The sequence below is a fragment of the Carassius gibelio genome, chromosome B15 (genome assembly GCF_023724105.1).
Source record: "Carassius gibelio isolate Cgi1373 ecotype wild population from Czech Republic chromosome B15, carGib1.2-hapl.c, whole genome shotgun sequence".
In the NCBI taxonomy this organism is placed as follows: Eukaryota; Metazoa; Chordata; class Actinopteri; order Cypriniformes; family Cyprinidae; genus Carassius; species Carassius gibelio.
This window is the reverse complement of record NC_068410.1, coordinates 23,311,926-23,335,675: the sequence shown is the minus strand read 5'-3', so window position 1 is coordinate 23,335,675 and position 23,750 is coordinate 23,311,926. Positions and strand designations below refer to the sequence as shown.

At 38.6% G+C, this 23,750-nt stretch overlaps 1 protein-coding gene across 1 annotated transcript in view; it reads right to left on the bottom strand.

The window, feature by feature from the left end:
• LOC127973081 (Fc receptor-like protein 2) overlaps nt 1–23,750 on the bottom strand; it is a 199,772-nt gene that overhangs the window by 24,493 nt on the left and 151,529 nt on the right. Inside the window, exon 3 of the mRNA XM_052577114.1 lies at nt 10,086–10,352. Within this exon, the coding sequence (XP_052433074.1) occupies nt 10,086–10,352 (267 nt within the window). The remainder of the gene's footprint in view (nt 1–10,085; nt 10,353–23,750) is intronic.

Genomic DNA, 23,750 nt, shown 5'->3' with positions numbered 1-23,750 from the left:
CTGACTTGATTTTTAGTTGTATGACCCCTAGAGTCAAGGTATGCATTCACCTTGAGAACTTCATCTTTCTTTCCAAATGCAATGACTTCAGTCTTTTCCTTGTTTAACTGAAGAAAGTTCTGGCACATCCAACTATTAATTTCATCAATGCATTTGCAGAGGGAGTCAATGGGGCTGTAGTCATTTGGAGATAAGGCTAGGTAAATCTGGGTATCATCAGCATAGCTGTGATAGGCAATTTGGTTATTTCTCATTATTTGACTCAGTGGAAGCATATACAGGCTAAACAAGAGCGGTGCAAGAATTGAGCCTTGTGGGACTCCGCATGTCATGGACGTCCACTTAGACTTATGCTCTCCTAGACTCACATAATAGCCTCTCCCTTCTAAGTATGATCTGAACCATTTGAGTACCATCCCAGAAAGCCCGACCCAGTTTTCCAGTCTCTCTAGTAGTATGTTATGATCGACAGTGTCAAACGCAGCACTGAGATCTAGCAATACCAGCACCGATATTTTGCCAGAGTCGCAATTTAAGCGAATATCATTTATTATCTTAATGAGTGCTGTCTCTGTGCTGTGATGCGGTCGAAAACCAGATTGAAAATTGTCCAGATATCCATTTGAGTTTAAGTATTTGTTCATCTGATTAAAAACTACCTTTTCTATAATTTTGCCTATAAAAGGAAGATTAGATATTGGTCTGAAATTGCTCAAAATTGTGTTATCAAGATTGCTCTTTTTCAGGAGGGGCTTAACAACTACAGTTTTTAGGGAGTTTGGAAATGTCCCAGAAAGAAGTGAGGCATTCACCACTTCTAAAAGATCTGCTTCTAAGCAGTTAAGCACACTTTTGAAAAAAGATGTGGGAAGTGTGTCAGGACAGCAGGTTGATGATTTTAGGTGCTGCACTATGTCTTCCAGAATTTTGCTATCAATTGTTTCAAAAATAGACATAGTATCTTTTTGATATTGTGGCCGAATCTGTCTGACCTCTGCATTACTTGAGGATGTGCTAAATCGCCTTCCTGATATTGATGATCTTCTCGGAAAAGAAGGAAGCAAACTCATTGCATTTGCTGTCTGATAGCATTTCACTGGGAATCTGACTTGGGGGGTTTGTCAGTCTCTCAACAGTGGCAAAAAGAGTATGAGTGTTATTTAAGTTACTGTTTATAAGGTTTGAGAAGAAGTTCTGTCTATCTGTGGCTAGTTTAACATTATAAGCATGAAGGCTGTCTTTATAGATGCTATAGTGAATTTCAAGTTTTGTCTTCCGCCACATCCTCTCTGCTTTTCTGCATTGTCTTTTCATAGTCTGAACTGCTTTTGATCTTCTCCAAACTGATTTCTGTCTGTTTGTTTTCTTACTGACTATTATTGGAGCAATATCATCAATAACATTCTTAACTTTTGAGTTGAAAGAATCAAGGAGAATATCAACAGAGTCTGCAGAAATGCTTGGTGTTAAAGATATAGCCTCCGTAAATAGTACACGTGTGTTCTCGTTTATGCATCTCCTTCTGACAGAGACAGATCTAGATTCAGTGGTAGCAGAGATCAATATATCAAAGAAAATACAGAAGTGATCAGATAGTGCTACGTCCTTAATAACAATGGATGAAATGTTTAGACCCCTACTGATGATTAAGTCTAGAGTGTGTCCACATTTGTGTGTGGGTCCATGCACATGCTGAATCAGGTCAAAAGTGTTTAAAACCATTATCATTTCTTTTGTAGTTTTGTTTTCTGCATTATCTATGTGAATATTAAAATCCCCTGCTATTGCAAAACAGTCAAACTCTGAGGAAATCATTGATAACATTTCTGTGATCTCTTCAACAAATGCTGAAGAGTATTTTGGAGGCCTGTAAATAATAATAAACAGAATGCGTGGAGCACCTTTCAGCACAATCCCTAGATACTCGAAAGACAAGTACTGACCAAATGACACTTGCTTGCATTGATAGACATCTTTAAATATAGCAGCTACACCCCCACCTCTCCTAACAGTCCTGCAAACTCTCATGTAAGTGAAGTTAGGAGGGGCTGCTTCATTTAGGACTGTTGCACTGCAGTTGTCTTCTAGCCATGTTTCATTTAGAAATATAAAATCCAAATTGTTTGTGGTTATAAAGTCATTGATTAGAAATGATTTATTTTTTAGTGAGCGAATGTTTAAAAGTGCTAACTTGATGGCAGTGCTTTGTGTCTTTATATCAATCTTAGTTTGATGCATAATAGGCTGCAGATTAGATGAGTTTGCCCTTCGGCTTGAGATGGCCTTAGATTTTCTATCACGTGATAAAACTGAAATAGAGAAAGCTACAGGCACACTGGGTTCCCGCTTGTTCTGTAAGCATTTGTGAATGTTGCTGCTATTATAGCGGGGACCCGACACATATCACTGAGAGCTTCTATCAGTTGTTTTTGGTTCACCTTCAGCAGATAGAGGGTTTGGGCCCTGGCGTTGTGGCAGCGGTCGGAGAGCTCTCACAGGAACAGGGCCCACAGTCTTTGGTTGTTGGGGGGCCCGCCGTTTTTTTGTTGAAATCTGGGGGCTAGCAGCAAATGAGTGAGAGAGTTTAGTCCCAGCATGCACCAATTCCTCCATTTTCTGTGAGAAGCACAGAAGTGGAGATGCTGGAGAGAGTGATAATGTGTCTGGTGAGATGGGCTGTGTCTCTGGTGTTTCCGGTGGCTGTGATGTGTTGTCCTGGCTTCGCTGGCTGTTTTACAGAAATTCATCCCTGGGTGCTGAATCTTGTAGCTGTTCTGATACATCACAGTCTGTCTGTGAGGAGCTCTGTGGGCAGGGCTCAGCAGGGATAGTGTCCATCAGCAGTGATTGTTTTGGCTGCGTGGTGTTATCAGTGTCCTTGCGGGATATGTCCACCACATGATGACTCGGACCCGGTGTGTGTGTGCTGAATGGATTGACACACTCTGCTGAAGGATGACGGAGGGAGAAGTAGATATTGTCCTTAAACACTCTGGCACCAAGTTTGTTTGGGTGGAGGCCATCTGGTTTAAACAATTGTCTATGGCCCCAGAAAAGATTGAAGTTGTCGATGAAATTTACTCCTTTTATATTACAAGATCTTTGTAGCCATGTGTTCAGCCCAAGCAACCGTGAAAACATATTTGTTCCCCTTGCTGGGAGTGGTCCACTGATAAACGACTGAACTTTGAATCTTCGAAGTGTTACAAAGAGTTCACTGAAGTCCTTCTTAAGGAGTTCTGACTGCTCTTTCCGAATATCATTCTTTCCCACATGGATGATGATTCGATTTGTAGTCTTGTGCTTCATCAGAATGTTCTGAAGTTCCTTGTTCACATCAGAGACTGTTGCTTGAGGAAGGCAGCATGTTGTTGTAGTCCTGCTACGGATGTTTCTGATAACAGAGTCACCCACTATCAGAGTCCTTGGCTCGGCTGTGCTCTGAGCTGAATGCCGCTGTCTGCTCGTCCTTGAGCGCCTGTTAGTAGCGGTGTTAGCTGCTGGCTGATCAGATCCATGCTTTAATACATTTGGTGATTCCTCACCCGCATTCATAAATGCTTGAAATCTGTTCTCAAGTTGTATAGGGGTTTATAGAATACCAGTATTTACAAGCCTTGTCATAGTCGAATCTGGCGTAGAGGAAGCTATGGCAGCAATATGAGAAACTCGTGACAATCTGATGTCTCGTGTTCCTTTGGGTCTCGCTCCCTGTTTGTGCCATCGATTAGAGTGGCGATCAGTTTTGGCTTGTTCCTCTACACTTGGTATAAACTGTTGAGATTCAGAAGATTCATGGGACTCACCGGCTGTATGCTGAGGGGGTCCATGACGACGGTCTGCTAAGTGTTCCGTCTATTTTGGATGTCCAGAAAGTAACTTTGTTTCAAGAATCACAATCCTTTGTAGAAGTTTGCAGCAGTTCATGCAACAAGTAGATCCAACAGGAGGCATTTTCTCTCTCTTCTGTTTGAATGTAGGCAGTTGTTATCCCGTCACAGGAATGTAAGCTGTTAGCAGTGGGAGACAAAGTCTTCTTTTTGTAGTATTATTCCAGTCCCAATGTTTTTAGTTTTAGCGTTTGTGCCAAAAATCTGTTGTTTGAGCACTGTGCTGATCTCTTGAAGTAAAAATCTTAGAAAAATTATAAAAAAGTACAGAAATAAGAAGCAAAGCGCAGAGCAGTAAGCTAGAACATCCGAACGGTAGCAAAGCCGGAAGCAGCAAGTCAGTTGAAATAGTGTCTGTTTTTATTTGCAATCAAGTCAATGATATCGCTTTAGATGAAGTGACCCCAACTAAGCAAGCCAGAGGCGACAGCGGCAAGGAACCGAAACTCCATCGGTGACAGAATGGAGAAAAAAACCTTGGGAGAAACCAGGCTCAGTTGGGGGGCCAGTTCTCCTCTGACCAGACGAAACCAGTAGTTCAATTCCAGGCTGCAGCAAAGTCAGATTGTGCAGAAGAATCATCTGTTTCCTGTGGTCTTGTCCTGGTGCTCCTCTGAGACAAGGTCTTTACAGGGGATCTGTATCTGGGTCTCTAGTTGTCCTGGTCTCCGCTGTCTTTCAGGGCAGTAGAGGTCCTTTCTAGGTGCTGATCCACCATCTGGTCTGGATACAGACTGGATCCGGGTGACTGCAGTGACCCTCTGATCTGGACACAGACTGGATCTGGTGGCCACGGTGACCTCGGAACAAGAGAGAAACAGACAAATATTAGCGTAGATGCCATTCTTCTAATGATGTAGAAAGTACGGTGTTATGTGAAGTGTTTCCGGTTCCAGTTTACCTAATTAATGCAGCCTAAAAATCCTTTAACGGATTTGGATATTAAAAGCATATTAGTATGTTATGTGTATGCCAGGTTAAAGAGATGGGTCTTTAATCTAGATTTAAACTGCAAGAGTGTGTCTGCCTCCCGAACAATGTTAGGTAGGTTATTCCAGAGTTTAGGCGCCAAATAGGAAAAGGATCTGCCGCCCGCAGTTGATTTTGATATTCTAGGTATTATCAAATTGCCTGAGTTTTGAGAACGTAGCGGACGTATAGGAGTATAATGTAAAAGGAGCTCATTCAAATACTGAGGTGCTAAACCATTCAGGGCTTTATAAGTAATAAGCAATATTTTAAAATCTATACGATGTTTGATAGGGAGCCAGTGCATTGTGGACAGGACCGGGCTAATATGGTCATACTTCCTGGTTCTAGTAAGAACTCTTGCTGCTGCATTTTGGACTAGCTGTAGTTTGTTTACCAAGCGTGCAGAACAACCACCCAATAAAGCATTACAATAGTCTAACCTTGAAGTCATAAATGCATGGATTAACATTTCTGCATTTGACATTGAGAGCATAGGCCGTAATTTAGATATATTTTTGAGATGGAAAAATGCAGTTTTACAAATGCTAGAAACGTGGCTTTCTAAGGAAAGATTGTGATCAAGTAGCACACCTAGGTTCCTAACTGATGACGAAGAATTGACAGAGCAACCATCAAGTCTTAGACAGTGTTCTAGGTTATTACAAGTAGAGTTTTTAGGCCCTATGATTTACACCTCTGTTTTTTTCTGAATTTAGCAGTAAGAAATTACTCGTCATCCAATTTTTTATATCGACTATGCATTCCATTAGTTTTTCAAATTGGTGTGTTTCACCGGGCTGCGAGGAAATATAGAGCTGCGTATCATCAGCATAACAGTGAAAGCTAACACCATGTTTCCTGATGATATCTCCCAAGGGTAACATATAAAGTGTGAAGAGTAGCGGCCCTAGTACTGAGCCTTGAGGTACTCCATACTGCACTTGTGATCGATATGATACATCTTCATTCACTGCTACGAACTGATGGCGGTCATATAAGTACGATTTAAACCATGCTAATGCACTTCCACTGATGCCAACAAAGTGTTCAAGTCTATGCAAAAGAATGTTGTGGTCAATTGTGTCAAACGCAGCACTAAGATCCAATAAAACTAATAGAGAAATACACCCACGATCAGATGATAAGAGCAGATCATTTGTAACTCTAAGGAGAGCAGTTTCAGTACTATGATACAGTCTAAATCCTGACTGGAAATCCTCACATATACCATTTTTCTCTAAGAAGGAATATAATTGTGAGGATACCACCTTTTCTAGTATCTTGGACAAAAAAGGGAGATTCGAGATTGGTCTATAATTTACAAGTTCTCTGGGGTTAAGTTGTGGCTTTTTTATGAGAGGCTTAATAACAGCCAGTTTGAAGGTTTTGGGGACATATCCTAATGACAATGAGGAATTAATAATAGTCAGAAGAGGACCTATGACTTCTGGAAGCACCTCTTTTAAGAGCTTAGATGGTATAGGGTCTAACATACATGTTGTTGGTTTAGATGATTTAACAAGTTTATACAATTCTTCCTCTCCTATAGTAGAGAATGAGTGGAACTGTTCCTCAGGGGGTCTATAGTGCACTGTCTGATGTGATACTGTAACTGACGGCTGAATGGTTGCAATTTTATCTCTAATAGTATCGATTTTAGAAGTAAAGTAGTTCATAAAGTCATTACTGTTGTGGTGTTGGGAAATGTCAACACTTGTTGAGGCTTTATTTTTCGTTAATTTAGCCACTGTATTGAATAAATACCTGGGGTTATGTTTGTTTTCTTCTAAAAGAGAAGAAAAGTAATCAGATCTAGCAGTTTTTAATGCTTTTCTGTAGGATATGCTACTTTCCCGCCAAGCAATACGAAATACCTCTAGTTTTGTTTTCCTCCAGCTGCGCTCCATTTTTCGGGCTGCTCTCTTTAGGGTGCGAGTATGCTCATTATACCATGGTGTCAAACTGTTTTCCTTAACCTTCCTTAAGCGTAAAGGAGCAACTGTATTTAAAGTGCTAGAAAATAGAGAGTTACATCATCAAGTTGTTCTGAGGTTTTGGATATGCTAAGGAATTCGGATACATCAGGAAGATAACTTAAAAAGCAGTCTTTTGTGGTAGAAGTGATGGTTCTTCGATACTTGTAACAAGAAGTAGAATTTACAATTTTGGCTATATGAAGTTTACACAGAACTAAATAATGATCTGAGATATCATCACTTGGCTAAATAATTTCAACACTATCAACATCAATTCCATGTGACAGTATTAAATCTAGAGTATGATTTCGACAATGAGTAGGTCCTGAAACATGTTGTCTAACACCAATAAGAGTTCAGAATGTCTATAAATGCTGATCCCAATGCATCTTTTTCATTATCGACATGGATATTAAAATCACCAACTATTAAAACTTTATCTGCAGCCAGAACTTACTCGGATGTGAAATCACCAAACTCTTTAATAAAGTCTGTATGGTGCCCTGGTGGCCTATACAGTAGCCAGTACAAACATAACAGGGGATTTATCATTAACATTGGTTTCTCTGGATAATGTTATATGAAGCACCATTACTTCAAACGAGTTATACTTGAAGCCTGCCCTCTGAGAAATCCTGAAAACGTTGTTATAAATTGAAGCAACTCCTCCCCCTTTGCCTTTTAGACGCGGCTCGTGTTTATAACAATAATCTTGGGGGGTGGACTCATTTAAAATAATGTAATCGTCAGGTTTTAGCCAAGTTTCTGTCAAACAGAGCACATCTATATTATGATCAGTTATCATATTATTTACAAAAAGTGTTTTCGTAGAAATGGATCTGATATTCAATAAACCAATCTTTATCATTTGTTTATCCATATTGCATTTGTTTTTTATTTGTTGAACCTCAATTAAATTGTTAATCTTAACTTGGTTTGGACGTTTTTTGTATTTTCTAGTTCGTGGAACAGACACGGTCTCTATAGTGTGATATCTAGGTGAAAGAGTCTCTATGTGCTGAGAATTAACTGACCTCTGTGACGGGAGGCAGCTAGCAGACGGTCGGTTTAGCCAGTCTGTCTGCTTCCTGACCTGGGCCCCAGTTAGTCAAGTATAAACACTAAGACTATTTGCCATATTTCTAGACAGAAGAGTGGCGCCACCCCAGGAGGGATGAAGACCATCTCTTTTAAACAGGTCAGGTCTGCCCCAAAAGCTTGTCCAATTGTCTATATAACCTATGTTATTCTGTGGGCACCACTTAGACATCCAGCCATTGAGTGATGACAATCTGCTATGCATCTCATCACCACGGTAAGCAGGGAGGGGACCAGAGCATATTACAGTGTCTGACATCGTGCTTGCAAGTTCACACACCTCTTTAAAGTTATTTTTAGTGATCTCCGACTGGCGAAGTCGAACATCATTAGCGCCGGCATGAATAACAATCTTACTGTATTTACGTTTAGCATTAGCCAGCACTTTTAAATTTGCCAAGATGTCAGGCGCTCTGGCTCCCGGTAAACATTTGACTATGGTGGCTGGTGTCTCTATATTCACGTTCCGTACAATAGAATCGCCAATAACTAGAGCACTTTCATCAGGTTTCTCAGTGGGTGCATCACTGAGTGGGGAGAACCTGTTTAATGTTTGGATCGGAACAGAAGAGCGGTGTTTTGACCCACGACTACGCTGCCTCACCGTCACCCAGTTGCCCTGCTGCAGGGGCTCTGCTGGAACCGGACAATGTACAGGAGTCCCTGAGCTAGACGCATCCAAAGCCGTATCTAGAGCCCTAACATTCTTACTGTCCTCAATTAAAGTTTGGATGCATGTCTCTAATTCTGAAATCTTCTCTATCAGCCTAACTATTTCCCTGCATTTATCACATGTGAATCCCTCATCAGCGACAGAGATAGATAAACTGTACATGTGGCAAGAGGTGCAAATAACAATTGTAGGAGAAGCCATTACTCACCGTGCTTGATGAAATATTCTTACTGCGGTTGTTTGATGAACTTGTGGAAAACTTCAGCGTGAGAGAGGAGAGGAGAGGAGAGGAGAAAAGAAAACGCTAATGACAAGCTAACGAGTGCTAACGCTTTGCAGGTGTACTGCAGTCACGGAAGAGTGAACGATCAAAGTTAATCTGATAAGATTGATCGGTAATATCAGAAATATGGTGTGAATTAAGTTATATTTTACAATTTAAAAAACAAACAAACAGACAGTGATAGTAAGAAAGATTATAGAGAAAAAATATTAAATAAAAACAGCTACACGGAGCTATGATTAGCTACAGAAGGCCAACAGGAAGTAGAGAAAACACTGTCCAACAGCGATAATTATTACCACCAACATATAGTATAATAAACAACACCTGATGATATTTTCTCTAGTCTTTTGAGTTATCACAAATACATTTCAGGAACATATAGTTGTAACAGTAAAAAAAAAAAAAAATTACAGCATAAGTCAAGATCCCAACCAAAGCAAACACTGATCTCTAACATGGTTACTTTTAATTAAACAAATCAACATCTAAACCTTAGTTAATGTTTGGATATCTGTGCACACAACTTTTGATATGTAGCCTTCTCACTTCATCAGCACATGAATGAACCAGAAAGCCTGCTGTTTACCATCTCTTATTACATGTACAACAAAAAAAAGTAAAGGACAGAGAGGTGCAAAAAAAAAAACCTTAGACAGGGTTCAAACCCACTGCCTTTAGATTAACAGCCCAGAGTTTTCTGCAGATACAGCAGTTTACAATAATCAGTCATCAACAACAGAAAGAAAATGTCTTATTTCTGACCACTATGTGGAGCTGTTATCAAATACCAGACCGTGCCTACAAAGCTTAATTAAACAGACATGTTCCAGAGAAATATCACAACTATTTTCATAGGGTGTCAGTAATATTTGAACAAAAAAAATGAAACCTTGTTTGACAATCATATGAACCAATTTTGTTAAAAACAAAACAAAGAAAGAAATTTGATTATCAAGACTTCAAAAACTGAAATCATCTTCATTTTGAGAAGAATTCTGTTTTTAGCCAAAAAATTTAAGTTATAACACGGCCGACACAAATTTGGTCATTGGCCCCTAGAAATCTGTTAACTTTTTAACCTTTTAAGGAACACTTAAGAAAACTGCTATGGGAGCTGACATTGAGAAATCCCTCATTAATAACATGTTAAAAGTGTGTTTGTGTGAATATGAAAAGATGATCACCCTCACCTGATACTGTCAGTGTAACTGTATCACTGCGATTAGAGCCGTTTGATCCAATGAATCCATCACAGGAGTATTTACCTGCATCAGACTCAGTAACAGACCTGAATGTGTGTTCCTGTTGATCACTGAAAACACTGTATAAACCTTCTTTATACCAGTAGTAGCGCCAGCTATTGACTCCTCCACCATATATGTCACATCTGAGAGTGACTGTATCTCCTCTGAATACATGTTGAGCAGGCGTAATGGTTACTGTGGGTTTTGGTCTTCCTGTACAATGACAATTCACAATAAAAATAATGTTAGCTGTTTTTACTGCATATACAGTTTATTGCAAAGCACACATGCTACAGTATATGGGTAAGACTGTGCTCTGTATAGCTGTTACAGTCACTTAATGTATTTATGAAACATTTTTAATAATTTCTCAGAGCAGTTCATTAAGTGAAGAAATATATAGTATTTGCTGTGTATCATCACTGCTATTGGTTCAATGATATTTCTTCCTCTAGTCAAAACACAAAATAACTTAAGAATGAATATTTATAATCATTTCAGTTCATAACACTCTTGTTACGGCTAGTTTGTAAAAGTGTAGAATCACTCATATGTGGCTATGTGATGAAATTCATTCACCTTCAGTTTGTCCAGAGTGGATATTTGAAATCAGGACTAAAAACACAAAAATAAAATGTCAGTATTGAGCTGAAACTGTGTAAATTGCATTAGCCACATGAAGGTATATTCTTGTAAAACACCATCAGTTTACTCTAAAATGTTTCTCAGCTGCACAACAGGTTTTTGTTGTCATTTTTTGTAACACTTTATTTTGATGCTCCCTTTTGAGCATTTTGTTGACAATAAGTAACTTTGCACCTATATTTCAACTAACACTTATTAGAGTACTAGTAGACCGTCTGAATAATATCCGCTAACTCTTTATTGTGATGGTTTCCCAACAGACATTCTACTGACTTAAAGTAATATATTGTGTCCAGATGAACACAGAAACACCGGTTTGATATTTTACAGATTTAATCATCATAGCAGAGAAGCATGTTTAGAGAACTGACAGTCTGATCACAAGCAGAGGAATAAAGAAACTCTTAATAACTTTGCAATAGTGAATATCTAAATTACACATTACACTAAGCATCTGCGCATAACAAACTAACAGAGCTGATTCAACAAACATTATTATAAAGCACACAAAAAATCAGATCTTCTGAACAAACAGAACACAATAAAGTGCATTTCTCCTTCACAAACAGCACTAACTATAGACATGCTACCTTTATATATATTTTTCATTTGAAATGAGCAGCATGAAAAAATAAAAAATAAAAAAAATCCCAGGTACCCTAAATCACTTGATCCTATTCTTAATATAATAGTAATTAACATTCACTGAAACACATCCAGAGAAAGCAATACTCACAGAGCACAAGAGGAAGTTGACTAAGCCCCATACTGACCAAATAATGACAGACAGTTAAAAAAACACAACTGTGTTAAAACCTCAGGACTTCCTGATACCTAGAGTCAGGTCAAACATGACACATTATAGAGATAAAATGTACATCATGTGTTAGAGAAAAAGTTTCAGAAAGATTCAAACTAGCTGAAAATATTTTTTTTTTCATGATTCAGTATCAATGTAAAAAAAATTAAAAAAATGTATTGCTTCGTATGTCTCTTGTGTTTGAATTTACATTGACTTGGTTGTGTGTGTGTATATTATACTTATTTGGGATTCAGTAGAATACATTTCTGAGACCCCAAACAGGTCACCCAAAAAATTTTTGCAACTACTCACATCAATTATGAATTATCATTACACACTTGTATATTTTATATTATTGATAAATATGTGAATCTGTTGACCAGACCACGCATGACACAAGTTGGCACAGATTTTTTTCCAACCATCCTCTACTCTGCTCCACAATGTTTTAATAGATATGGTGGAGAAACCGAGTCTGACCACCTGATATCACTAATGTGCACTGTGTTAAAACCTGTTAGCCTGCACCCCGACACGGGCGTCCTGAACGCCCCTCGACTCGCACTTGTCAGTGTTTATGAATAGATTAAATCAAATGGGTCAAATTTAATCTTGACAAACTATATATCATTATAAAGATCTAATCCTCAAGCATCGAAGACAGTTTGCTGTTTTTCAATGGAAAGCTTATAAAACTGTATTTGCTACATTTGTGTAAGCAGTAAACATCAAAACATGAATAATGAAAACGCAGTACATTCCAGATCCCTACACAGCAAAAAATCCAGAGAGAAATTAACTCTGCTGGGAGTACATGTGAGACCACACTCAAGAGTGTGAAAGTGTTAAAATAGGAGTGTTAAATTAACACTGAAGCAGAGTTAAAGTTAATGAAATAATTAAGTGATTAATTGAGTGATGATTGAACATTATTGACGAGACCTGATGTTAACATGCAGAATCAACAAAGATGAAAATCACTATGTTTGTCACCATTATAGTGGTCAGTGTTTGCTTTAGTTGGGCTTTTGAGCCTTACATTTTTAAAGTAAGATTTTCTTTGGCTGTTGCAACTTAATTATAACAAACAGACAAGAAAAAAAATCATAACATGGGCATTTGACCCGAATCACAAAACTCAACTAAAGCCTAAACAGATTTGATTGACTTCATTGATAACAACCCTGTGATTGTACAGTACCCGCTAATTAAAAGGATTTCTTGAAAGTTGTTCTCATAATAAAAAAAAAGCTTGTTTTAGGCTCACACATACATCAAAGATTAGTGTAGGAATCTCAACAATGGTGACAAACCGCATATTCAGAAAAAAAGAACAACTCTGAACATTAGAAAACAAACTACTAAAAGTAACATAAAAAAAAATAGAATAGTAAGAATAAAGGAAATTACTGAAACAATTCTGCTAATAATTTATTCATGCCGCAATGCATCATGGGAGTCATGGATGAATTTTGATAGGTGGCACCCAGAATGCACTGCAACATGCTTTTTGGATTTTCACCATTGTTGAGATTCACAGGTTGATTCTTGATGTTTGCATGTCTAACTAAAAGACTCTTTTGAAAGATTTTTGAGCAAACAAATTTTAAGAAATTCCTCAGATAGTATTTAAACTGCTGGAAATATGTTGTTGAAGAATCTCATTGCTGCAATAATCAACAATGTAACTTTATCTCAGTAATTCACAAAAAAACAATAGTCTTTGCTTGTTCATCAGTTTTATAACTAAGTTATAACTGACAATTAAAATCTGACTTTAACATTTTACGGGTCAATAGCCCAACTAAAGCAAACACTGACCACTATAATGGTGACACCATTAAAATAGTGATTTTCGTATTTGTTGATTCTGCATGTTAACATCAGGTACCGTCAATAATGGTCAATCATCACTCAATTAATCACTTAATTACCTCATTAACTTTAACTCAGCTTCAGTGTTAATTTAACACTCCTATTTTAACACTTTCACACTCTTGAGTGTGGTCTCACATGTACTCCCAGCAGAGTTAATTTCACTCTGGATTTTTTGCTGTGTAGGAATAACGAGTCATAAACACATCCACGGCTGTAAATCCTGGTTTAGTTAGAAAGGTAAGGATCCACTGAACGGCATCTCATGAAGCACGTTAAGTCCAAAGAAGCAATAACATTGTAATATGGATCATAATTCCTTTGTTTTCATTTCAGTTCTTCAGCGACAGAACTGTTTGTGTGTTCGTTATGGAATAACTCACGCTCAGAAACTGCGTCTTGGTAGTAAAGAAATGCCATGGTTCTGCAACGTACAGTGTCACAAACAGAATGAGAGATTTCCACCGGAAAAAAAGTGAATGAAAGATAGGCGAAAGATAGTATATTTCAATTTTGGTGCTCTCTCGTGACGCGCTCTGACGCACCTGTCAGCAGATGGAGTTGGAACTTATAGCGACCTGTAATTGGTAATCTTACTCAAATTATTCTTATTGTATAAGTCACTTTTATGATGTCTAAGTTTCTGTCTAGTATTTTATATTTGAAAAAAAACTATGCAGTGGTATGTTTAATGACTAAATAGTTTGTAGAAACCTCCAATACAGTTTTGTTTAATATATATGGAGGGGTGGGGGGTATAGACATAGTCTCATAAAAATATTAGCAGGAGCCAAATTTTTCATGATATCTTATTCAGATTTGAAATAGAAACTCATGAGACATGTGGCTTTCAAACCATTACTTTTCTAGATTGCTCCAGGACTGATTTCATGTATTTTTATATCAAATAATAAATATTTAAGTATGGTAAAAAAAAAAAAATAATTCAAGGCACTTCAGTGTCTATAACTTTTAATACTTTTGAGCATTATCAAATCTGGTTGATAAAAAGCCCAAAGGATCTTCTTTTCAAATACACACAAATTATGTGAGTAACACACTGAAGTAGGAAACTGTTACAATTATAAGTTAGGTAGAGCACTTTCAGCTGTGAGTCCCATAATGGGGGGTCAGGTTAACAGGTTAAAAGCTTTTTCACAACTTCATGAAAGCTTCAAACTACTCAGAAAGCCTTTATTTCCCATTATTACCAAAAGGTAGCAGATAGGCCAGAAAGCTGAGACAAGCAACACACAGAAAAATTATTCCAGAGCAAGCATTTGTGCTCCATCAAATCAAACCTTGACAATGCAGTTGAGCTTATACTTTCTGTCTATACCTTGCTACAAATGAATATACAGGATGTGGTCTTTTCTTTTTTTTTTGGTTTACTGCTTGACATTCAGCTGCAACTGAAAAAAAAAAAAAAGTCTTGATAAAAACTTCAATAACACATAAACACAAATAGCAGTGCTCATGAGAAAAAAAGTGCAGGCTTTTAGACATGAACACTTATCATATGATCCTCAACAGTGGTGACAATAATTTTTCATACTGTAGAGCAGTGGTTTTCAACCTGTGGTCTGCGGCCCCCTAGTGGGTGGTGATGCTATCGCAAGTGGGCCGCCAATTACTATTAAAATAAATAATAATATTGTTAATATATGTAAAAATTAACATAATAACATCATTTCATATTAGGGGTGTTACGATACGCGTATTCGTATTGAACCGTTTGGTATGAGGCTTTCGGTCCGGTAGGCGGTACACATTATGTATCGAACGGTTCGTTGGACTAATTAATTATATTTGAAAAAAAAAGAAGAAAGTGAAATATAATGATATGCGTTGAACAAGGTAGTCCAATAACCCAAACGACGTAACAGGCAATGCCCCTGACACCCCCGAAGAAGAAAAAAACACCAACTTATATGTTTATGTTAGGCTACTCAGTCAGGCGCTCACTCACTCAGCGTGTACTGCGTGTAGCAGTTCATGCACTGTACGCGGTGGCCAATGCGTTTAACAGACCAGAAATAGAAGATCCTCCAATAACCAACAGGTCTGGTGTTTGGGTGCACTTTGGATTCCCTGTAAGCTATAATGGTGATGGCAAGAGAGTGGTGGATAAAAAAACAACGGTATGTCGCATCTACATGACAATAGGGCACACAAGCGGGAATAAAAAAAATAAAATAAAATAAAAACACCAGCGGGAATACTTAAAACATGTCAACTCATTTACGCCGACATCACCTTAGTGTGTCAGTATCTGGGAAAAGACGAAAAAAAGGAGAAACATATATGCAACAAACTATCCCTGCACCATTTAGACAGACATTTCCAATGGATTCAAACAGGGCAAAAGACATCACCACAGCGATTGGTAGGCTTCATTTACGTTATAGCCGCGGATATGAGACCTTTTTTATGAGAACCGTGAATTTTGTGAACCGTTACACCCCTATTTCATATATATAATTAAATAACAAAAAAATTATATTAAACTGTTACTATGCTTCCACTATTCGAGCTTGCTGATTCAACCACCAATTTATCTTAGATAGTTTTGCTGCATATGCTACAGAACAACAAATTCCAAAGTGCATAAATGTCTGTCAACGTGTATAATAAATACAGTTGCATGCAATTAAACATGCAGCCCAAATATATATATATATATATATATATATATATATATATATATATATATATACAGTATTGTTCAAAATAATAGCAGTACAATGTGACTAACCAGAATAATCAAGGTTTTTAGTATATTTTTTATTGCTACGTGGCAAACAAGTTACCAGTAGGTTCAGTAGATTGTCAGAAAACAAACAAGACCCAGCATTCATGATATGCACGCTCTTAAGGCTGTGCAATTGGGCAATTAGTTGAAAGGGGTGTGTTCAAAAAAATAGCAGTGTCTACCTTTGACTGTACAAACTCAAAACTATTTTGTACAAACATTTTTTTTTTCTGGGATTTAGCAATCCTGTGAATCACTAAACTAATATTTAGTTGTATGACCACAGTTTTTTAAAACTGCTTGACATCTGTGTGGCATGGAGTCAACCAACTTGTGGCACCTCTCAGCTGTTATTCCACTCCATGATTCTTTAACAACATTCCACAATTCATTCACATTTCTTGGTTTTGCTTCAGAAACAGCATTTTTGATATCACCCCACAAGTTCTCAATTGGATTAAGGTCTGGAGATTGGGCTGGCCACTCCATAACATTAATTTTGTTGGTTTTGAACCAAGACTTTGCCCGTTTACTAGTGTGTTTTGGGTCATTGTCTTGTTGAAACAACCATTTCAAGGGCATGTCCTCTTCAGCATAGGGCAACATGACCTCTTCAAGTATTTTAACATATGCAAACTGATCCATGATCCCTGGTATGCGATAAATAGGCCCAACACCATAGTAGGAGAAACATGCCCATATCATGATGCTTGCACCTCCATGCTTCACTGTCTTCACTGTGTACTGTGGCTTGAATTCAGAGTTTGGGGGTCGTCTCACAAACTGCCTGTGGCCCTTGGACCCAAAAAGAACAATTTTACTCTCATCAGTCCACAAAATGTTCCTCCATTTCTCTTTAGGCCAGTTGATGTGTTCTTTGGCAAATTGTAACCTCTTCTGCACATGCCTTTTTTTTAACAGAGGGACTTTGCGGGGGATTCTTGAAAATAGACAGACGTCTTCTAACTGTCACAGTACTTACAGGTAACTCCAGACTGTCTTTGATCATCCTGGAGGTGATCATTGGCTGAGCCTTTGCCATTCTGGTTATTCTTCTATCCATTTTGATGGTTGTCTTCCGTTTTCTTCCACGTCTCTCTGGTTTTGCTCTCCATTTTAAGGCATTGGAGATCATTTTAGCTGAACAGCCTATCATTTTTTGCACCTCTTTATAGGTTTTCCCCTCTCTAATCAACTTTTTAATCAAAGTACGCTGTTCTTCTGAACAATGTCTTGAACGACCCATTTTCCTCAGCTTTCAAATGCATGTTCAACAAGTGTTGGCTTCATCCTTAAATAGGGGCCACCTGATTCACACCTGTTTCTTCACAAAATTGTTGACCTCAGTGATTGAATGCCACACTGCTATTTTTTTTAACACACCCCTTTCAACTAATTCAACTAATTGCCCATTTGCACAGCCTTAAGAGCGTGCATATCATGAATGCTGGGTCTCATTTGTTTTCTGAAAATCTACTGAACCTACTGGTAACTTGTTTGCCACGTAGCAATAAAAAAATATACGAAAAACCTTGATTATTCTGGTTAGTCACATTGTACTGCTATTATTTTGAACAAAACTGTATATATATATATACACATATATATATGTGCACCCACACTTAGAAGCTGCTTTTATCCAAAGCAACTTACAGTGCCTTCTGGCTAATATTTTTTACCTAGCCTGTACCTAGGTGTTGGATGTTAATCTGTGTTTTGGTGATGATAATCATCAATTATTGAACTGTTTGGAGTCTAATCTCTGATGAAATAGGTTTTGTGTTATTAGTTGGATTGATTATAGTAAAAGTGATTCTAAGAACCAGTGGTTCTATGATAATCAGTTAATATAAAAACCTTCCCAATCAATTTAGTCTTCCATGGTGTCAAGTAGTCACACGCAGATATCAATAATCAGTATATGAACTTCAACACTTAGTTAATCACTTAATTACTTAATTACAAAGTTTTAAAACTTACCTGGTTTAAATCAAGGCAATCTGTTTATTCAAATGGTTTGAGTTAAGTTACTTGTGAGGTTTTACAGTGTAAGAACTAATCTCTATCTGTTTCTCTTCTCTGACACAGATGAAAGTGAAAGTGACATACAGCTAAGTATTGTAACCCATACTCAGAATTCGTGCTCTGCATTTAACCCATCCAAAGTGCACACACACAGCAGTGAACACACACCTGGAGCAGACTTGAACCCGAGACTTGAACCAGATGGTGTTGAGTTTGGCTCTGGGCCCATATTCAGGAAAAATCTTAACCCTTGAAAGAGCTCTTAAAGTCCAAAATTGTTCTAAGTACTGACAAGGACTTTAAATAGGCTTAAGATTTTCTTTAGCAGTGGAGATGGCGGATGGCGGATGGCGGCGCATCCACACGCAGCGGCTTCTCTCTGTCCCGACAGAACGGTGTTTTCGTGTTTTTTCTGTAAGCGTAAATACAGTCACGAGTTTCTGCTCGATGTCGGCAGAACCGCATTTTTTTGACAGTTAAACTCCGCACACGCAGAACAGCTGCGGGATCTTGGTCTGCTACGGAGGCCTTCACCATCACCGACCCCCACTAATGCATCTCGCCCACAGCGGAGGCACCACAAGCGGTGTGAGAGGAAGCAGAAAAGGGGTAAGCGCGGAGGTATCCGGGCTAGGCAAACGGATAACCCACACAAGCCATCTATCCCCACCATCGATTATTTAGTGCCGGCCATTCTATCTGCCGAGGGAATACACTGCTCATTTCGGTGTACATTCCCCCGTTCAACATCATCAGCAACAGGAACAACGCACTAAATGAACTGTACCAGCACATCAGTGAGCAGCAGACAGCACACCCCGATGCTTTTCTCATCATGGCTGGGGATTTCAACCATGCTGACCTAAAGAGTGTGTTTCCAAAAATACACCAACACATTAACTTTCCAACAAGAGGTAATACCATTTTGGACTTTGTTTACACCACACAGAGAGGAGCTTACAAAGCCCCCCCCCCCCCCTCCCCCACCTCGGAGCCACAGAGCACATCACTGTCATGATAATGCCTGCATACAGACCACTCATTAAAGTCGCCAAACCAGTCCACAAACAGATTAAATTGTGGCCAGAAGGATCATCATAGGTTCTTCAAGACTGCTTCAACACAACTAATTGGGACATGTTTAAGCAGGCTGCCAGATACAATAACACCACTGACCTTCAGGAGTACTCAGAATCTGTCACTGCCTACATCAACAAGTGTATTGATGATGTAATGGTCACAAAAACCATCACTGTCCGGGCCAACCAGAAGCCATAGATGACAGGGGAGGTCTACCTGAAGACACGGAACGCTGCCTTCAGAGCTGGAGATGAGGTGGCAAACCTATCCCGTGGCATCAGAGAGGCTAAGGAACAGCACCCCAGGAGGATAGCTCATCAATTCAGTGACAGCAGAGACACTAGGAACCTGTGGCAGGAGATACAGATCATTACGGACAACAAGCCCCCACCACGGACCTGTGACAACAACGTCTCACTGCTGAACAAGCTGAACACCTTCAAGCTGAACCCCATCGCACCCCCCCCCCCCCCCGAACACCTTCCAGTGTACTTATCGGTCCAACCGGTCGACTGATGATGCCATCTCCATTACACTCAGCACTCACACATCTGGACAAAAAGGACTCATATGTCAGAATGCTGTTCATAGATTTCAGTTCAGCATTCAACACAGTCATCCCTCATTAGCTCATTTACAAACTGATCCAGCTAGGGCTCAACACTTGACTGTGCAACTGGCTGTTGGACTTTCTGAATGGAAGACCTCAGGCAGTACAGGTCGGCAGCAACACATCCAGCACCATCACACTGAACACTGGGGCCCCCCAAGGATGTGTGCTGAGCCCCCTCCTCTTCACTCTGGTGACCCATGACTGCACACCGTCACACAACTCCAAACTCTTTATTAAGTTTCAGATGACAAGACTGTGGTGGGTCTCATTAGCAACAAAGGTGAGACAAACTAGAAGAGGGAGGTGAGCAGCCTGGCCAAGTGGTGCAGTGACAACAATCTCTCTCTGAACGTGGAGAAGATGAAGGAGATTGTTGTTGACTTCAGGAGAGAACTCACTCAACACGTTCCTCTGACCATCAAAGGTGCGACTGTGGAGAGAGTGAGCAGCACCAAGTTCCTGGGTGTGCACATCACAGAGGACCTCTCCTGGACTAAAAACACCACAGCACTGGCCAAGAAATCACAACAGCGTCTCTACTTCCTCCACAAACTGAGGAGAGCCAGAGCCCCAACCCCTATCATGTACACCTTCTACAGAGGCACCATAGAGAGCATCCTGACGAGCTGCATCACTGTGTGGTATAGCGCCTGCAATGCGTCCTGCATCACAGGTGATCCCACTCACCCATCACACAGCTTCTTCAGTCTGCTGCCATCAGGGAGGAGACTGCGGAGTCTCCAGGCCAGGACCAGCAGACTGAAGGATAGCTTCTTCCACCAGGCTGTCAGGAAGCTGAACTCCCTTCTGAACTTGCCCCCCCCCCTCCCTTCTTCTGCCCCAGGCACCACTGAACTATGAACCCCCCCCCCCAGATCCCACATCCCCAGCCCTCCCCCACTAATATATGATGGCATGCACCAGTCAATTTGTGCAGAAATGGTCTGCTCACTACCTCATTCGGCATGGAACTGACATCATTCCACTACCTCATCAGTCAGTTAAATAAAATAACTTCTCTTGAGCCCTTTGTCACTTGTCACTTTAATCAGACTTTTTTTTTTTTTTGCACTAAAAATCTTTTATCTGCACTGTTGTTCACGTCATTGATTTGCACTCTATCTGTCATTTGCCTTGCGCTGCTTTATGTAACTTTATTTTTTTATTTTATTATATGCCTTTTTTACATTCCCTTATTGTATAGTTGTTGTATCTACATTTTATATTTGATTTAGATTTGTAGGCTGTAACGTTAATGTTATCTGTATGCTCCGGGGTCTGAGAGTAACGCAATTTAAATTCTCTGTATGTATGTACTGTACATGTGGAAATTGACAATAAAGCAGACTTGACTTGACTTGACTTGAGAAAATGGATAAAAACAAGAGGAAGAAGAAATGCCTATTTCCACACAATGCATGACAGCGAGTTAATAAAATACTACACATCAGATCATGCAGGTATGTTTGTGACCAATATTATTAGAAACATGCTAATACATCGGACACAGTTTAAAAATGCCTTAGCACCACGTTTACGCTTTCAGTTTTAGGGACTGACAACCACATTTCCTTACAGCCTCGAAATTTCCTGTTCAAACAGCAGCTTACTGTACAGTAGTGTCTCAAATACTGTCTGTATGAATGTGCAATGAGACTTGATCTGCATATTCAATAGCGTCCTTTTCTGCATGTCACGCATGACACTGAATTTGAGTCACGCACAGAACAAAAAACAGACTGAAACTGCTCCAGTGGAGAATGGAGACTGGATCTAAAACTTTCAGATGATGCACAGCTCATTCCTCTGTTGCTGTAACTTAACCAGAGTGGGTGGCTCTCACGCGCTGTACTACAGCTAGTTTCTGTGAATGCGGTTGTGAATCCTGAAAATAGATGGGTGTGAGTTGGGTTGAATGCAGTTGAGTCATTCCACGAAACCAGTATGATCTGAGTCCTTCTGACCTTTTTAAATTTATTTTATCTATTGGGACACCAAAATCTATTTTTAAAAGCTTTTTATATTAATTGAAATGTCTCCTTAAATAAGGTTTAAAAACATGATATACTGTACATTATTATCTTTGTATTAGAATTAATCTGTTTTTTTTTTTTTTTCAGTTGACACAACCTATTTTGTCGTGTCCCTCGTGGCCTTCTAGGAAAGTATACTTGAGATATGAAAAATACAATTATAAAAAAATCCATACATTTTTATGAGGGGCCGTAAAAGCCAAAATTCATTCAGGCACTCTCACACACGAACATTCTCCTTTCACATACATATATTTTTGCTTTCACACAAACGGACACACACATAAATATATATATATATATATATATATATATATATATATATATATATATATATATATATATATAGAGTGAGAGAGAGAGAATTTAAAAAAAATACTTTAATTACAATTTTCACACATAAAACACTTTCAACAAATGCTCACAAATCAACATTTACTATTTTACATTTACCTTTTATACCACAGGAACACAAAACAAAATAAAATAAATCCCTTTTTTATACAAGTAAAAGATAAAAAAAAATTCTTCCATCAATATCAGAGCACAAAGCCTCATTCTTACACCATTTCATTTCAAAAGTAAAAACATCATCCATGGTTGTATAGAATTGGAAATCAATAAGTATTCTAGATTTTACTGTGGCTAAAAACAAAGTATTAATATCTTGATCTGCACCTAGTTCTATTTTGTTTTTTCTACTCATATAGATTGCTAATTTGGCTTGACCTATGATGCACTTTAAACACTGACACATAAACCTTTTTCTTCTGACATATTTAAAACCAACAATAAATACATCTATAGAAAAAGATTCATTAAAACTAGCAAATAAATTATGTAATAAATCAAACAACCTTTTCAGTCTAAAACAGTCCATATAAGCATGAAAAACAGTTTCTCTCTTCAAACAAAAAGGGCATTCCGCAATAACATAATTTAAAACTGAAATAAAAGCATTAACTGCTAATGCACCATGTAAAAGTGTCCACTGTATGTCCCCAACTCTCTTACTTAAAGGTGGCTTATACAATGATCTCCATTGTAGTTTATCATCATCACACAGTTTTAAAACATCACACCATGGTGTATCAACCCTTTTGTCAGGCGTTTTTGTGTTGTTGTTAAAAACAAGAACACAAGCTTTATAAAAAGACATAGGGATTTTCCAGAGTTTAGAAATTTTCCTGAAACATCATCTAAAACAGGTAAAAGAAAAAAATCGGATAAAACATCTCTTTCATTAGGCACATTTTTTAGGCACAAAAACTGGTCCAGTCAAATTAACTAGACTCCCCATTGTGCATATTTTGGAAGCCACAAGTGTTTCAGTGAGTCCAGGAATTATACAGTCATTGTGCGTTAAATCAAAGCATGCTCCGTATATAAGTGGTTCTTCAAGGAGCCAGTAAATATATTTAAAATGTTCTTCTCTTTGCACTTTGAACATGTTCCACACTTTAAAAAGATTCCAATAAAAAATAGGCATTCCATTGAGGTTCAGTTTTGACAAGTCCATAAAAAAAAGATTCCTGTCCAATTTCAAATTTCCAAGGTTTTGCAGTATTTTACATGCAACCACTCTCCAACTTGAAGTTACTGATCCAGTAAGTAGCCTTTGCAAAAATTGTAAACGGAAAGCTGCTGTTCTACTTTGAAGATGTACCAATCCCTGTCCTCCTTCTTCTTTGGTTAAAAACAATATACTCTGAGGAACCCAGTGTAACTTGTCCCAGAAAAAATCTACTAAAATTGCTTGAATCTCCGCCAAAAAATGCAAAGGGGG